Source organism: Galeopterus variegatus, unplaced genomic scaffold (genome assembly GCF_000696425.1).
Source record: "Galeopterus variegatus unplaced genomic scaffold, G_variegatus-3.0.2 Scaffold4611, whole genome shotgun sequence".
Classification (NCBI taxonomy): Eukaryota; Metazoa; Chordata; class Mammalia; order Dermoptera; family Cynocephalidae; genus Galeopterus; species Galeopterus variegatus.
The window spans coordinates 29,918-45,323 of record NW_007730722.1 but is presented as its reverse complement, the minus strand read 5'-3'; the positions used below and the strand labels follow the sequence as shown (position 1 = coordinate 45,323).

Here is a 15,406-nt window from a genome sequence, read left to right as displayed (position 1 = left end):
CGATAAGATCTTGAGAGGAAACAAAGACAGGACATTCCTGACGTAGTGCAGCCCCCAAAGCAGAAACTTGAAAGAAGATGAAAGATCACCCTTGAGTAAACTTGCATAGCCAGGAACACAGAGCTCCAGACACAAACAGATTACGAGGCAGTTATCACGTAAGCATGGCCATCTGGCGCAAGCAGGTTGTCACGCAGGCACGGCCACACAAGGAGGGGTGTGGGGCTACAGGCTCCCAACAAGTATATAATGTACAGTAGAAGTACTTAAGAAGGGAAACTAGAAAGGTCTGTGATGGTCAGGGAAGGCATCCTGGAGGAATTCCTTTTGCTATCAGATTTTGTTTCTGCATTATCGATGGAGGAGACTACTCCACAACTGACCCAGATAAATGGGACTTTATTATTGAAAGACTTTCAACATAGAGATTGTTCTGGAAATGTATTACTCAATTTAACCAATGTCTTTCATTTTTATGTTAGGATCTGGAGAAACAACATATGACCACAGGAATACACTCACATTATCATGTAATGGGTCTCTACGCCACAAATTTCTAAATTCAAATATCAAATTCAGTCATGTAGAAAAAGTTGGAAACAGCCCAGCCTCGAAAGGTTCACTAATATTCAATGCAGCTAGTGTCTGGGGAACACAGATGTCTGCTTCAGTCCATTTGGACTCAAAAAAGAAACAGCATTTGTATGTCAAAGAAGTCAAGATCGATGGGCAGTTCAGCGTCTCTTCATTCTATGCTAAAGGCACATATGGCCTGTCTTATCAGAAGAATCCTACCACCGGACAGCTAAGTGGAGAGTCAAACCTGAGGTTTAACTCTTCCTACCTCCAGGGCACCAACCAGATAGTGGGAAGATATGAAGATGGAACCCTCTCCCTCACCTCTACTTCTGATCTGCAAGGGGGCCTTATTAAAAATATTGCTTCCCTGAAATATGAAAACTATGAGCTGACTTTGAAATCTGATACCAATGGGAAGCACAAGGACTTTGCCACTTCTAGCAAGGTGGATCTGACCTTCTCTAAGCAAAATGCATTGCTACGTTCTGAGTATCAGGCTGATTACAAGTCATTGAGGTTCTTCACTCTGCTTTCTGGATCACTAAATTCCCGTGGTCTTGAATTAAATGCTGACATCCTGGGCACTGACAAAATTAATAGTGGTGCTCACAAGGCAACACTAAGGATTGCCAAAGACGGAATATCCACCAGCACAACGACCAATTTGAAGTATAGTCCCCTGGTGCTGGAGAATGAGCTGAATGGGGAGCTTGGCCTCTCTGGGGCATCTATGAAATTAACAACAAATGGCCGCTTTGGGGAACACCATGCAAAATTCAGTCTAGATGGGAAAGCTGCCCTCACGGAGGTGTCATTGGGAAGTGCTTATCAGGCCATGATTTTGGGTGTTGACAGCAAAAACATTTTCAACTTCAAAATCAACCAAGAAGGACTTAAACTCTCAAGTGACATGATGGGCTCATATGCTGAGATGAAACTAGACTACACAAACAGTCTGAACATTGCAGGTCTATCACTGGACTTCTCTTCGAAACTTGACAACGTTTACAGCTCTGACAAGTTTTATAAGCAAAATTTTAATTTACAGCTACAGCCCTATTCTCTTGTCACTACTTTAAACAATGACATGAAATACAATGCTCTGGATCTGACCAACAATGGGAAATTACGACTAGAACCCCTGAAGCTGAATGTGGGGGGTAACCTAAAGGGAGCCTACCAAAATAATGAAATAAAACACATCTACACCATTTCTTATGCTGACTTATCAGCAAGTTATAAAGCAGACACTGTAGCTAAGGCTCAGGGTATGGAGTTTAGCCACCGGCTCAACGCAGACATTGCTGGACTGGCTTCAGCCGTTGACATCAGTACAAGCTATAATTCAGACTCACTGCACTTCAGCAATGTTTTCCGCTCTGTAATGGCCCCATTTACCATGACCATTGATGCACATACGAATGGCAATGGGAAACTGGTTCTCTGGGGAGAACATACTGGGCAGCTATATAGCAAATTCCTATTGAAAGCAGAACCTTTGGCCTTTACTTTCTCTCATGATTACAAAGGATCCACAAGTCACCATCTCAAGTCCAGGAAAAGCATCAGCATGACTCTTGATCACAAAGCCAGCGCCCTGCTTACTCCGGCTGAGCAGACAGGCACCTGGAAACTTACGACCCAATTGAACAACAACAAATACAGCCAAGACTTTGTCGCTTACAACACTAAAGACAAAATCGGTGTGGAGCTCAGTGGACGAGCCCTGGCTGACCTCACTGTGCTGGACTCCCCAATTAAAGTGCCATTTTTACTCCGCGAGCCCATCAATGTCATTGATACATTAGAGATGAGAGATTCTGTTGATAAGCCCCAAGAATTCACAATGGTTGCTTTTATAAAGTATGATAAGAACCAGGATATTCACACCATCAACCTCCCATTCTTTCAAACCCTGCCAGAATATTTTGAGAGAAATCGAAGAGTAATCCTAACTGCGCTGGAAACCATACAGAGAGTATTGAAACGCATCAGTATTGATCAGTTTGTGAGGAAATACAGAGCAGCTCTTGGCAAACTCCCACAGCAAGTTAATGATTATCTTAATTCATTTGATTGGGAGAGGCAAGTTTCAAGTGCCAAGGAGAAACTAAATGCTTTTACAAAAAAATATAGAATTACAGAAAATGATCTACAAATTTCGTTGGATAATGCTAAAATCAACTTTAATGAAAAACTATCTCAACTGCAGACATATGTGATACAATTTGATCAGTATATTAAAGATAATTATGATATACATGATTTTAAAACAGCTATTGCTAAGATTATTGATCAAATCATTGAAAAATTAAAAATTCTTGATGAACATTATCATCTTCGTGTAAATTTAGTAAAAATAATTCATGATCTGTATTTGTTTATGGAGAAAATTGATTTTAACAAAATTGGAAGTAGTGCTGCATCTTGGATTCAAAATGTAGATACTAACTATCAAATCAGAATCCAGGTACAAGAAAAATTGCAACAGCTTAAGACACAGATTCAGAATATGGATATCCAGCAGCTTGCTGGAAAGTTAAAACAACAGGTTGAAGCTATTGATGTCAGAGTGCTTTTAGATCAATTGAGAGCTGCAATTCCATTTCAAATAATAGAGAAAATTATTGAGCATATCAAGTACTTTGTTATAAATCTGATTGACGATTTTGAAGTAACAGAGAAAATCAATGCTTTTAGAGCCATAGTTCATAAGTTAATTAAGGTATATAAAGTAGACCAACAAATCCAGATTTTAATGGAGAAATCAGTAGAGTTGGCCCACCAATACAAGATGAAGGAGACTATTCAGAAGCTAAGCAATGTCCTACAAAGAGTTGAGATAAAAGATTACTTTAAGAAATTGGTTGGGTTTATTGATGATACTGTCAAGCAGCTTGAAGCACTGTCTTTTAAAAAATTCATTGAAGAAGTAAATAGATTCCTAGACATGTTGGTAAAGAAATTAAAGTCATTTGATTACCACCAGTTTGTACATGAAACCAATAGCAAAATCCGTGAGGTGACTCAGAGAATCAATGGTAAACTACAGGCTCTGGAACTACCACAGAAAGTTGAAGCCCTAAAACTATTCATAGAGGATGTCAAGGCCATAGTCTCAGCCTGTCTGGAAAGCCTAAATGACACCAAAATAACATTAATCATAGATTGGCTACAGGATGATTTAAGTTCAGAATCTTTGATTCACATGAAAGCCAAATTCCGAGAGACCCTAGAAGATATACGAGACCGAATATACCAAATGGATATTCAGCAGGAACTTGAACGATGCCTGTCCCTGTTGGGCCAGGTTTACAGCACACTTGTCACCTACATTTCTGACTGGTGGAGTCTTGCTGCCAAGAACCTTACTGACTTTGCAGAGCAGTACTCTATCCCAGACTGGGCTGAAAAGATGAAAGCATTAGTAGAACAAGGGTTCATTGTTCCTGAAATCCAGACAATCCTCGGGACCATGCCTGCCTTTGAAGTCAGTCTTCGTGCCCTTCAGGAGGCTTCCTTCCAGACTCCTGACTTCATAGTCCCCCTGACAGACTTGAGGATTCCATCAACTCAGATAAACTTTAAAGAGTTGAAGGATATAAAAATCCCATCCAGGTTTTCCACGCCAGAATTCACTGTCCTCCACACCTTCCACATTCCTTCCTTTACAATTGACTTAATAGAAATAAAAGTAAAAATCATCAGAACCATTGACCAAATGTTGCACAGCAAGCTGCAGTGGCCAGTTCCAGAAGTGTATATGAGGGATCTGAAGATAGAGGACATCCTTCTTGCTAGAATCACTCTGCCAAACTTCCATTTACCAGAAATCACAATTCCAGAATTTGTAATTCCAAATCTCAACCTTCAAGATTTTCAAGTTCCTGACCTTCACATACCAGAATTCCAGCTTCCCCACATCTCACACACAATCGAAGTACCAACTTTTGGCAAGCTGTATAGTGTTTTGAAAGTCCAGTCTCCCTTCTTCACTTTAGATGCAAATGCTGCTATACAGAATGCAACCGTGAGCAAAGCAGAGATGGCAGCTTCCGTTCCTGCCAAAGGAGAGTCCAAGTTAGAAGTTCTCAATTTTGGTTTTCAAGAAAATGTACAACTTTCAGACCCTAAGATTAATCCACTGATTCTGAAGGAATCTGTGAAGTTCTCCAACAAATACCTGAGAACAGAGCATGAAAGTGAAATGCTATTTTTTGGAAATGCTATTGAGGGAAAATCAGATACAGTGGCAAGTATACACACAGAAAAAAATACACTGGAGCTTAGTAATGGTGTGATTGTCAAGATGAACAATCAACTTACCCTGGACAGCAACACAAAGTACTTTCACAAATTGAACATCCCCAAATTGGACTTCTCTAGTCAGGCTGACCTGCGCAATGAAATGAAGACACTGTTGGAAGTTGGCCACATAGCATGGACTTCTTCTGGAACGGGGTCATGGAAATGGGCTTGCCCCAAATTCTCAGATGAGGGAACACATGAATCACAAATTAGCTTCACTGTGGAAGGACCCATCACTTCCGCTGGATTATCTAATAAGATCAATAGCAAACACCTAAGAGTAAACCAAAACTTGGTTTATAAATCTGGCTTTCCCAACTTTTCTAAATTTGAAATTCAGTCACAAGTTGAATCCCAGCATGTGGGTCGCAGCGTTCTAACTGCTATAGGCACAGCACTGCCTGGAGAAGGGAAGGTGGAGATAACGGGCAACCACAGTGCTCATTTAAATGGAAAAGTTATTGGAACTTTGAAAAATTCTCTTTTCTTTTCAGCACAGCCATTTGAGATTACTGCATCCACAAATAATGAAGGAAATTTGAAAGTTAGTTTTCCATTAAAATTGACAGGGAAGATAGACTTCCTGAATAACTATGCACTGCTTCTGAGGCCTAGTGCCCAGCAAGCAAGTTGGCAAGCAGGTGCTAGGTTCAACCAGTACAAGTACAATCAACATTTCTCTGCTGGAAACAGTGAGAACAGCATCGAGGCTCATGTAGGAATAAATGGAGAAGCCAACCTGGATTTCTTAAACATTCCTTTAACAATTCCTGAAATGACCCTACCTTACACAACACTCACAACTCCCCCACTGAAAGATTTCTCCTTATGGGAAAAAACAGGCTTAAAGGAATTTCTGAAAACAACAAAGCAATCATTTGATTTGAGCATAAAGGCTCAGTATAAGAAAAACAAAGACAAGCATTCCATCGCAATTCCTTTGGGTGTGTTTTATAAGTTTATCAGTCAGAACATCAATTCCTTTAATAGGCATTTGGAGAAAGTCAGAGACAATGCATTAGATTTTCTCCCCAGTTCCTATAATGAAACAAAAATTAAGTTTGATACATACAGAGCTGAAAAATCCCTCAACAAGTTCCCAAGGACCTTTCAAATTCCTGGATACACTATTCCAGTCGTCAACATTGAAGTGTCTCCATTCACTATAGAGATGTCAACATTCGGCCATGTGATCCCAGAAGCGATCAGCACTCCTAATGTCACCATCCTGGGTTCTGGTTCCTATGTGCCTTCATACACATTAGTCCTGCCATCCCTAGAGCTGCCGACCCTTCATGTCCCTTGGAATCTTCACAAGCTTTCTCTTCCAGATTTCAAGGAATTGAGTGCTGTAAACAATATTTTTATTCCAGCCATGGGCAATATTACCTATGATTTTTCTTTTAAATCAAGTGTCATCACACTGAACACCAATGCTGGACTTTATAACCAATCAGATATTGTTGCTCATTTTCTTTCTTCTTCCTCATCCACCGTTGATGCGCTGCAGTACAAGTTAGAGGGCACCTCAAGTTTGACGAGGAAGAGAGGGTTGAAGTTAGCCACAGCTCTGTCTCTGAGTAATGAATTGGTGGAAGGCAGTCATGATAGTACCATTAGCTTAACCAAGAAAAACATGGAAGCATCCATGACAACAACTGCAAAAGTCCAAATTCCAATTCTGAGGATGAGCTTCAAGCAAGAACTTAGTGGAAATACCAAGTCAAAACCTACTGTCTCTTCATCTGTTCAGTTAAAGTATGACTTCAATTCCACAGCGCTGTACTCCACTGCAAAAGGGGCAGTTGACCACAAGTTCAGTTTAGAAAGCCTCACCTCTTACTTTTCCATCGAGTCATCTACAAAAGGCGGTATCAAGGGTTCAGTCCTTTCACAGGGATATTCAGGAACAATTACCAGTGAGGCCAACACTTATTTGAATTCCAAGGGCACTCGGTCTTCAGTGAAGCTGCAAGGGGCTTCCAAAGTTGATCATATATGGAACCTTGAGGTAACAGAAAATTTTGCTGGAGAAGCCACTCTCCGACGCATATATGCTGTCTGGGAACACAATACGAAAAACAGCTTTCAGCTGCAGGATCTCTTTTCCACACGTGGAGAACATACAAGCAGAGCCACCCTGGAACTCTCCCCGTGGAAGATGTCAGCCCTCGTTCAGGTCCATGCCAGTCAACCCCAATCCCCTCTTGGTATCTCTTACCTTGGCCAGGAAGTGGCCCTGAATGCTAACACTAAAAACCAAAAGGTCAGCTGGAAAAGTGAGGTCCAGGTTAATTCTGGGTCTCTCCAGAACAATGTGCAGCTTTCCAATGACCAAGAAGAGGCACGCCTTGACATTGCAGGATCCTTAGAAGGAAACCTAAGTTTCCTCAGTTATAATGTCCTACCAGTTTATGACAAGAGCTTATGGGACCTCCTAAAGCTGGATGTAACCACCATCCCTGGCAGGAGACAGTATCTTAATGCTTCAACTGCCCTTGTGTACACCAAAAACCCCAATGGCTATCTTTTCTCTCTTCCTGTGCAAGAATTGTCTGATAAATTCATTATCCCTGGGCTAAAACTGAGTGATCCAAAGCCAGTTCTTGTCACACCTACATTCCCAGTCCCATTTACGGATCTTCAGGTTCCATCCTACGAACTCGACTTCAGTGAAATAAAAATTTATAAGAAGCTAAGTACTTCACCATTTGCCCTCAACCTACTAACACTACCCAAAGTAAAATTCCCTGAAGTTGATGTGTTAACAAAATATTCTGAACCAGAAGACTCCTCGGTTCCCTTTTTTGAGATAACTGTGCCTGAATCTCAGTTAAGCGTGTACCAGTTCGCCCTTCCAAAAAGTATTTCAGTTGGCAGTGCTGCCTTGGATCTAAATGAGATGGCCAACAAGATTGCAGACTTTGAGTTGCCTACCGTCATCATACCAGAGCAGACTATTGAGATTCCTTCCATTCAATTCTCTGTACCTGCTGGAATTTTCATTCCTTCCTTTGGAGCACTGACTGTACGTTTTGGGGTGGCCTCTCCCCTGTATAATGCCTCTTGGAGTGCTGGTTTGAAAAACAAAGCAGATCATGTTGAAACATTCCTGGATTCCACATGCAGCTCAACCATCCAATTCCTGGAATATGACCTAAATGGTAAGGAAATGTCCTGCCTTCTCTGCTAGATACTATATGTTTTCAGTGAGAGTTGTAAGTAATTATATATTTAGTTATGACTAGAAACACAATTACTCTCTCTAGCAAAATTTAAAAGAACAGAGGAGATACATATATACCCCACATGTAAAAACCAAATTGTAGAAAACCTACTGGTATTCAAGAGGAGTAGGTTCAGAGAAAACAGATATTTCTGCAATGATTTTAAGACTAATAATGTCTTCTTCTAACTATTTATTAAAACATCTGTGGACTACACATTGCATACTTTAAACATATAAGTAAGATGCTTGCTGAAGAAAGAATTCTCTGTTTCCACAATGAAAATGTCTATGTCCTATAGTTTTTAATCTAATGAAATATAAAATCTCTCCTGTACAGTTGTGGGAACACACAAAATTGAAGATGGCACATTAGTCTGTAAGACCAAAGGGACACTTGCTCACCGTGACTTCAGTGCAGAATATGAAGAAGACGTCAAATATAAAGGGCTTAAGTACAGAACTTTTATTGAAATTTTATCCCTTTTCAAAACTCATTGTGATTTTTGACAACCTCAGACCCCTTTTTCATAATGGCTCATCTGCTTTTCTGCTTTCAGTTACGGGGAAATGAAGGCTCTTCTCGATGTCACCAGCCCAGTGTTCACTAATCTCCGTCTGAACCACCAACATGACGAGCACAGCCTCTCCTCCTCGGTAGCCTCCCCAGCCATAGGCACTGTGGGCGTGGACTTGGAAGAAAAGAACGATATTTTAAAATGCAGCTTTTACTACCGCCCTCAGGTGAGTCCTATCTAATGGGTTGCCCCAAGAGCAAGCAAAGAATTGGGGTGGATACATTGGATTCGAGACAAAGTATTCTCTCAGAACTTTAGCAAACTGTGTAAAAGACAGTGAGCACGCTGAACTTCTTTTCTGAGGACCTATTCTCCAGAAAGTGTTAGAAAGAGTCCTTTATCGAGTTTAATTATTAGATGCACATATGATGTCAGATTAGCACTATTATTTTATTATTTCTGGGAAAATCTAGAAAGATGAGAGTTTTGCCTCATCACCTAAATCATGGGCAAATTCAGCCGTATGCAGAGTACGTTTTTCAAATAGTGGTTTCTGGAGTATTCGAGGCTTCAAAATTCTTCCCCAAATAAACTGTTAGATGAGATACATCAAATTCCTCTCACGTTTACGAGCTATGCCAGGGCCCAGTCAAAGATGCCATTAGCAGAGGAGAAGACCCAATCTAGTTCTATTACTGATGTTTGTCATAACGAATACTGATACTGGTGTTCTAGATCTCTGCTGGACGGGCTCCGGACTTTTTCCTTTTTTGTTACTTCTTTCTCTGAATTTGTCTTTTATTGTTTCTTCCTCCTCTTCCAATTTTCAGTGCTAGGAAGGTCTTAATGTTAAGTGTCACTGTGTAAATGCATTTTTTTATCCTTCCTGGGGCATGCGATAAAGAGGAATTAACAACAGTGAAGTTGTTTAACCATAAAACAAACACATGAACTGACATATGAAAGATAAATCCTCTTCAGAATATGAAAGTTCTTCTGATCTTTTTTTTTTAACTGCTAAATGAAGTTTTAGTGTAGTATATTATGTAATCAGGGTAATTGAAAACATCTTTTCATCTTTTTTTGTTTTTGCTGGTTTTAGTCTTCTCCAGATAAAAAACTCAACATATTCAAAACCGAGTTGAGATACCAGGAGTCTGATGAAGATTTTCAGATCAAAGTTAATTGGGAAGAAGAGGCCGCTTCCGAATTGCTAAGGTCTCTGAAAGACAACGTGCCTAAGGCCACGGGGACCCTTTATGACTATGTCAACAAGTACCACAAGGAGCACACAGGACTCAGCCTGAGAGATGCTTCCTCAAAACTAAGAAGAAGTCTGCAGAACGGTGCTGAGACAGTCTATCAAGGGGCCATAAGGCAAATTGATGAGATGGACATGGGGTTCCAGAGAGCAACCACTAGTACCACTAGAACCTACCAAGAGTGGAAGGATAAGACCCAGAATCTGTACCAGGAACTGTTGGCCGACGAGGGCCAAACCAGTCTCCAGAGACTCAAGGACAGGGTGTATGACAGCTTTCTACAAGTTACACGGGAGTACCATATGACAATCAAGAGTCTGATTGACTCATTCATTGATTTCCTGAAGTTCACCAGATTTCAGTTCCCAGGGAAAGCTGGGACATACACTCAAGATGAATTCTGCACTATGGTCTTGAGGGAAGCAGGGAATGTACTGTCTCAGGCATATTCAAATATCCATAATGGGTTAGAAATAATGCTTTCCTATTTCCAAGAGTTAGTGGAAAAATCTGAATTAATCAAGGACCTAAATATTACATTTCCTTTTGATTCAAGGAATCATAAACTAGCAGATGTAATCCTGGCATCTAGGGAACAGTTGAAATTTTTATCACAGGATATCCAAAAGGCATTTAAGGACCTCCAGTCTGTCAATATTACAGAGATGCTAAATGATCTTCAGAGATTTTTAGAAGGAGTTTTCCAAGAGATAGAAGGAGAAATTATACATTTAAAGGAGAAGAAACTTACTTCTCTCATTAATGATATCCAACATGAGCTCAACACAATCTTCAGTGAACATATTTTATATGTTTTTAGGTTCTTGAAAAAAAACCTATGCCTTAGCCTTGGTAAATTCAATGGATTTGTTCAGAACAAACTTCAGGAAGCTTCTCAAGAGTTACAGAAGATTCATCAGTACATAAAGGCTCTTCGTGAAGAATATTTTGACCCAAGTGTAGTTGGCTGGACGGTAAAATATTATGAACTTGAAGAAAAAATTGTCAACCTGATCAAGAACCTAGTAGTTGCCCTTAAGGACTTACATTCCAAATACACCATCAGAGCTGCTGACCTTACTTCCCAACTTTCATGTCAAATAGAGCAATTTGTGCACAGAGATTTTCAGAAATATCTTAGCATCCTTACTGATGAAGATGGAAAAGGGAAAGAGAAGATTACAGAACTTTTTACCATGGCTCAGGAAATAATTAAAAGCTGGGCTATTAGAATGAAGGAAATCATTTCTGATTACCACCAGCAGTTCAGGTATAAACTGCAAGATTTTCCAGACCAACTCTCTGATTACTATGAAAAATTCATTGCTGAGTCCAAAAGATTGATTGACCTGTCCTTTCAAAACTGCCACATGTTTCTGAGATATGTCATTGAGTTACTGGAAAAGCTGCAATCAGACACAATCATAAGCCACTACATAAAGCTTGCTCCAGGAGAACTTACTGTCACCTTCTAATTTTTCAAAAACAATCCTCATTTATTCTTCTATTCCAATTAAACTTTCACATAGTAAGAGAAAATTTTATACTGTATGTATTGATAAAAACATACATTGAGCCAGCCCTGCAGCAAGCTGCTGACTATAAGCAAAAGCACATATGAACTGGACCTGCACTGAAGCTGGCCTTGGAGCTCTGAAGGTCTCTGAACTCTGGAGGGTGACATTTTTGGCGAGTTAAAGGAAATCAGGATCTGAGTTATTTTGCTAAACCTGGGGGGAGGGAAACAAATAAATGGATTCTTTACTGTGTATCATATCACTCCATGTGGCTCTGTGTATTGAAAGACACTGAAATGAGAGTATTGATTCAAATATTCTGGCATTTTAAAACCTCTAGAACATATACTGTGATTTAAGTGATAGAATAAAAGTGGCAAGGGAAAATTTGTGGAGAGAAATATTTTACCACCTAAAAAGAAAGAGGCAATTGATCTCAGGGATTCTATTTGCCGAGTGAGAAGGAAGAAGTATTTACAGACTTTCACATACTTTGATCCTGAGAAGCATCCGCTTGTCTTCACGTGCCACACAATCTTCCTCACCAACCAGCCTGCCTTTGCCAGGCAAGGCTCTCTGTTAGGTTTTGAGATTAACCAACAGCCCCTTTATTTCATTCAGACTGCCAATAGTGGGGAAGGGATGGCTAGGGAGTGCTAGCCCCAAGGGCTTTATGGTTATAGGGATCCCAGAAGTCTCCCTGCAACTCAGCCAGGACCTATTCAAGGCAAAAAAGTAAGGATGGGAGAGGAGGGATGAGACACCGATTCCTAACATTTCTGCAACCAAGCATGCATTTGTGCTCTGGAACTTTCTTATTTTTCCAAGTAAATTAACAATCCTGAATGTAATCAAAACCCAAGGGTTTCTCCTGCCACATGCATTCACTTCAAACTCTGAGTTTAAATACTGGCAGCATCCAGGCAGAGCCTCCAAGCTGAGTTCTGGTAAGGAAAAGCTACAAAGAACATCTGCAACACAACTTGTACTAACATTATTGGGAAGGGTAGCTATAAACTGGCATGTCACTCTCAATGGCATTGAAGAACAAAGGGAGAGTGTGACCTTGGGGAGTAAGAAATTGGAGGTTACTGCCCCACAAGTCCTATATGAGGTCTGTTTGGAAAAGACCCTTTTTATCCAATAATACCTTCAACCTCCAACATTCTTGCATAAAGCCTGCATGTTCTCTTGGTGAAGCCGACTATTAAAATGCACAAGCATTGCCTGGAAAAGAAAACAGCCTTCTGGTACCTTAGCAGGACTCTTCTGCCTGGAACTAAAGAGCCAGAACGAGTCTTGGAAGGTGGAATACATGGTAGTGCATAGATCTGGTACTCAAAGAAAGTTTGTTGGATAATGGATGGGTGGGTGGATAGGTGAATGAATGAATGAATGAATGAGCTAGTAAATGAGCGATCATTTTGAGGGTGAGAGAAGGGGGAAAATTCGGCCCAAATCCCATGAGCACCACGTGAGTGGTTTCAGATATAGTTCTGCAAGAGTTTGCCTGATGTGCAAGGGGCAGCAAGAATCTACTGAGTGTTCAGATTGAAAGGAGGCCTGGGCGGGAAGAGGGAGTGCAGGGGTTCCTGGTACTCACATAATGATATCCCTGTCTGGGGCTGAAAGAAGGAAAAAATAGCAACAAATTCAAAATAATCATGCAATCACACAGTGCCTCCTGCCCAACTCCCTGATGATATCCCTCATACAAGGTGCCCCTGGCTGGCTTAGAATGTCTCATCAAGCTGAATAAAGTTGGATCCTTCTGGATCCTTGGGAGGGCTTGGACTTCACTGGCTCCTTTCTTTGGTCTTCTGCCTATCAGGATGCTTCTCTGAGTTCAATTAATGGCTACATTCCTTATTTGTTTATAGTTTGGCCAACTTATTTCCCTCTGTGCGCCTCAGTTCTCTTACCTATAAAATGGGAATAATAGCTATCCTTCCTGTCTCACAGGACTGTTCATGAAAATCAGTTGAAAGCACATGTGAAAGAGTTTTGTAACCTTTAATGTAAGGTAAAAATAAAGTGCCATCATTATTAAATGATCATTTAAGTGAGCTAATGGCAAGGAAAGAGAATGGAGTCAGGGAGACCTGTCCAATTCAATGTGCATTCATTAAATGCCTCTTTGTGCTAAGCACATGCAAAGGTTCTACAGTAGAGATGAGGATCAATAAGATAAAATTCCTGGGGGTGTGTCAGTCCCATCTGCCTATCAAAGGTGGAATGTGTTGTCTCATGCTGGCTATACACAAAGTACTATGAGGGTTTGAAACAGGAAAGGTTGTGGATCAGGAAGCTTTTATGGAAAAAGTTGGAACCAAGCTTGAGGATACACATACTTTGATGAGCAGATGAGGGAGAAAGGGCAGTCTAGGAAGAGGAGAAACATGACAGAAGAAAGACAGGTGGGTGGGTTTCAACAACACTGGATTGTCTAGTTTGGCCAGAGCACAGAAAAGTAAAAGGGAGACGAGACTGGAAAGACAGATTTGGCAGTATCGCAGAGAGCTCGAATGTTCGAGTAGAAAGGTAGTACTCTCTGCTAAAGAAGGACATCCAATGCAAACTTTTGAGCAGGAGGGTGATATGAATTGTGATTTAGGGAAACCAATATGGCAACATATGCAGAATGAACTGTAATGGGGTGATTCTGTATCTGAGGCTGTTCCAGGGTCCAAGTAAAGATAATGTGCACCTCAGTCAAGTCATGGATTTTCGGAACTGGGGAGGATAAAAGAAGCACCATCAGGGCAGAATTGACAGAATTGGGTGGCTGATTATTTAAAACACCACAGATGGGTGCAAAAGCTGTAATAAGTGGAGCTGCCTTGGCAAGTCACTGGAGCCAGGGACTGGAGGGGTTTCAGGAGAGATAGGAAGAGCAAGGAAGAAGAACGGGTGAAGCAGCCTTCAGAGTTACAAAATTTTCAACCTGTGTATCTTGCAAGACTATGGGGCATCAACAGAAACAGGAGGAATGTGCAGAGGGGGAGACTGCAGGGTAAGGCATGGACTCACAGACTGTCACAGCTGGAATGGGACTATGGGGTCACACGGTGAGTTTCAATTTGCAGTGGTGTGTCCAGGTGGAAGGATCTAACAGGCTAGATATGTAGGCTAGAGAAACATTATCCAAAGGAACAGGGGCAAAGGAGAATTTTAACCTATTGTATTAATTTTATGTTCTTGTAAGTATCCTTAGAAACTTAACAAGAAAATAAAGAGTTTTTCCTCTTGTACAACTCATTGGCCTATTGTCCTGAGACTGAGTCAATGTGTACATCTCCTAAGAACATATTGTGAGGGGACGTGGAAAGTCCTGCTATAAACACAGGCATTCCTACAGTAAAACAGATATCCAATTTTTAAACCAAAGGAGAAATCAAATAATGGAGCCTCGCCCAGGTTGCTGGAACTTGGGAAGCCCCAGCAAGCTGTGTGCAAGCTGTGTGGCACTCCCAGGTCCCACCTAGAGTAGTGGTGCTGTCCTCAGGATAAACCTTATAATAAATGGGTCCATTGGGACTGGGCACTGCCAGGTGCCTTTGGAACTATCTCCATTTTCTTCTGCTTTTCATTTGAAGGCTGGTCAGTTGAAGAGCCCAACTCTCTCTTTTTTGGTGAGATGAGCAAAGCCTTCTCTAACTTCCTATTCTAGGGCCCCCTTCTGGCTCTAATTTATGGCTTAGTCCCCATTCAGTCAGAGAAAGGGCCAAGCTGGCCTTCAAATGGGGCCGCAATATGGGAGCCAGAGTGGACTAACAGATGTTCCCTCTAAAAGTGTCTAATAACCAGAGATAAATGTGCAGAAACAGACCCTACCTCTTAGCTCATCTCCTTATATGCTGTTTCACATTAAGAGGTCAGCTACAACTCCCTTCAGAGTGCTCCATTTGTTGGTGGGATGGTTGGGTGGTCACCAACAAATAACATTCCAGGGCCTCATAAAAGTTGGTGGAGTAGGTGCACATGTTTCTACAAGGA

The 15,406-nt window shown here is 41.0% G+C and overlaps 1 protein-coding gene across 1 annotated transcript in view; it reads left to right on the top strand.

The window, feature by feature from the left end:
• The window catches only part of APOB (apolipoprotein B), a 38,517-nt gene extending 27,149 nt beyond the window's left edge, over window positions 1-11,368 (top strand). The window contains exons 26-30 of the mRNA XM_008587968.1: window positions 483-7,485; window positions 7,561-8,051; window positions 8,454-8,568; window positions 8,674-8,857; window positions 9,734-11,368. Coding sequence (XP_008586190.1) covers window positions 483-7,485; window positions 7,561-8,051; window positions 8,454-8,568; window positions 8,674-8,857; window positions 9,734-11,368 — 9,428 coding nt within the window. The remainder of the gene's footprint in view (window positions 1-482; window positions 7,486-7,560; window positions 8,052-8,453; window positions 8,569-8,673; window positions 8,858-9,733) is intronic.
• The last annotated feature ends 4,038 nt before the right edge of the window (window positions 11,369-15,406 follow it).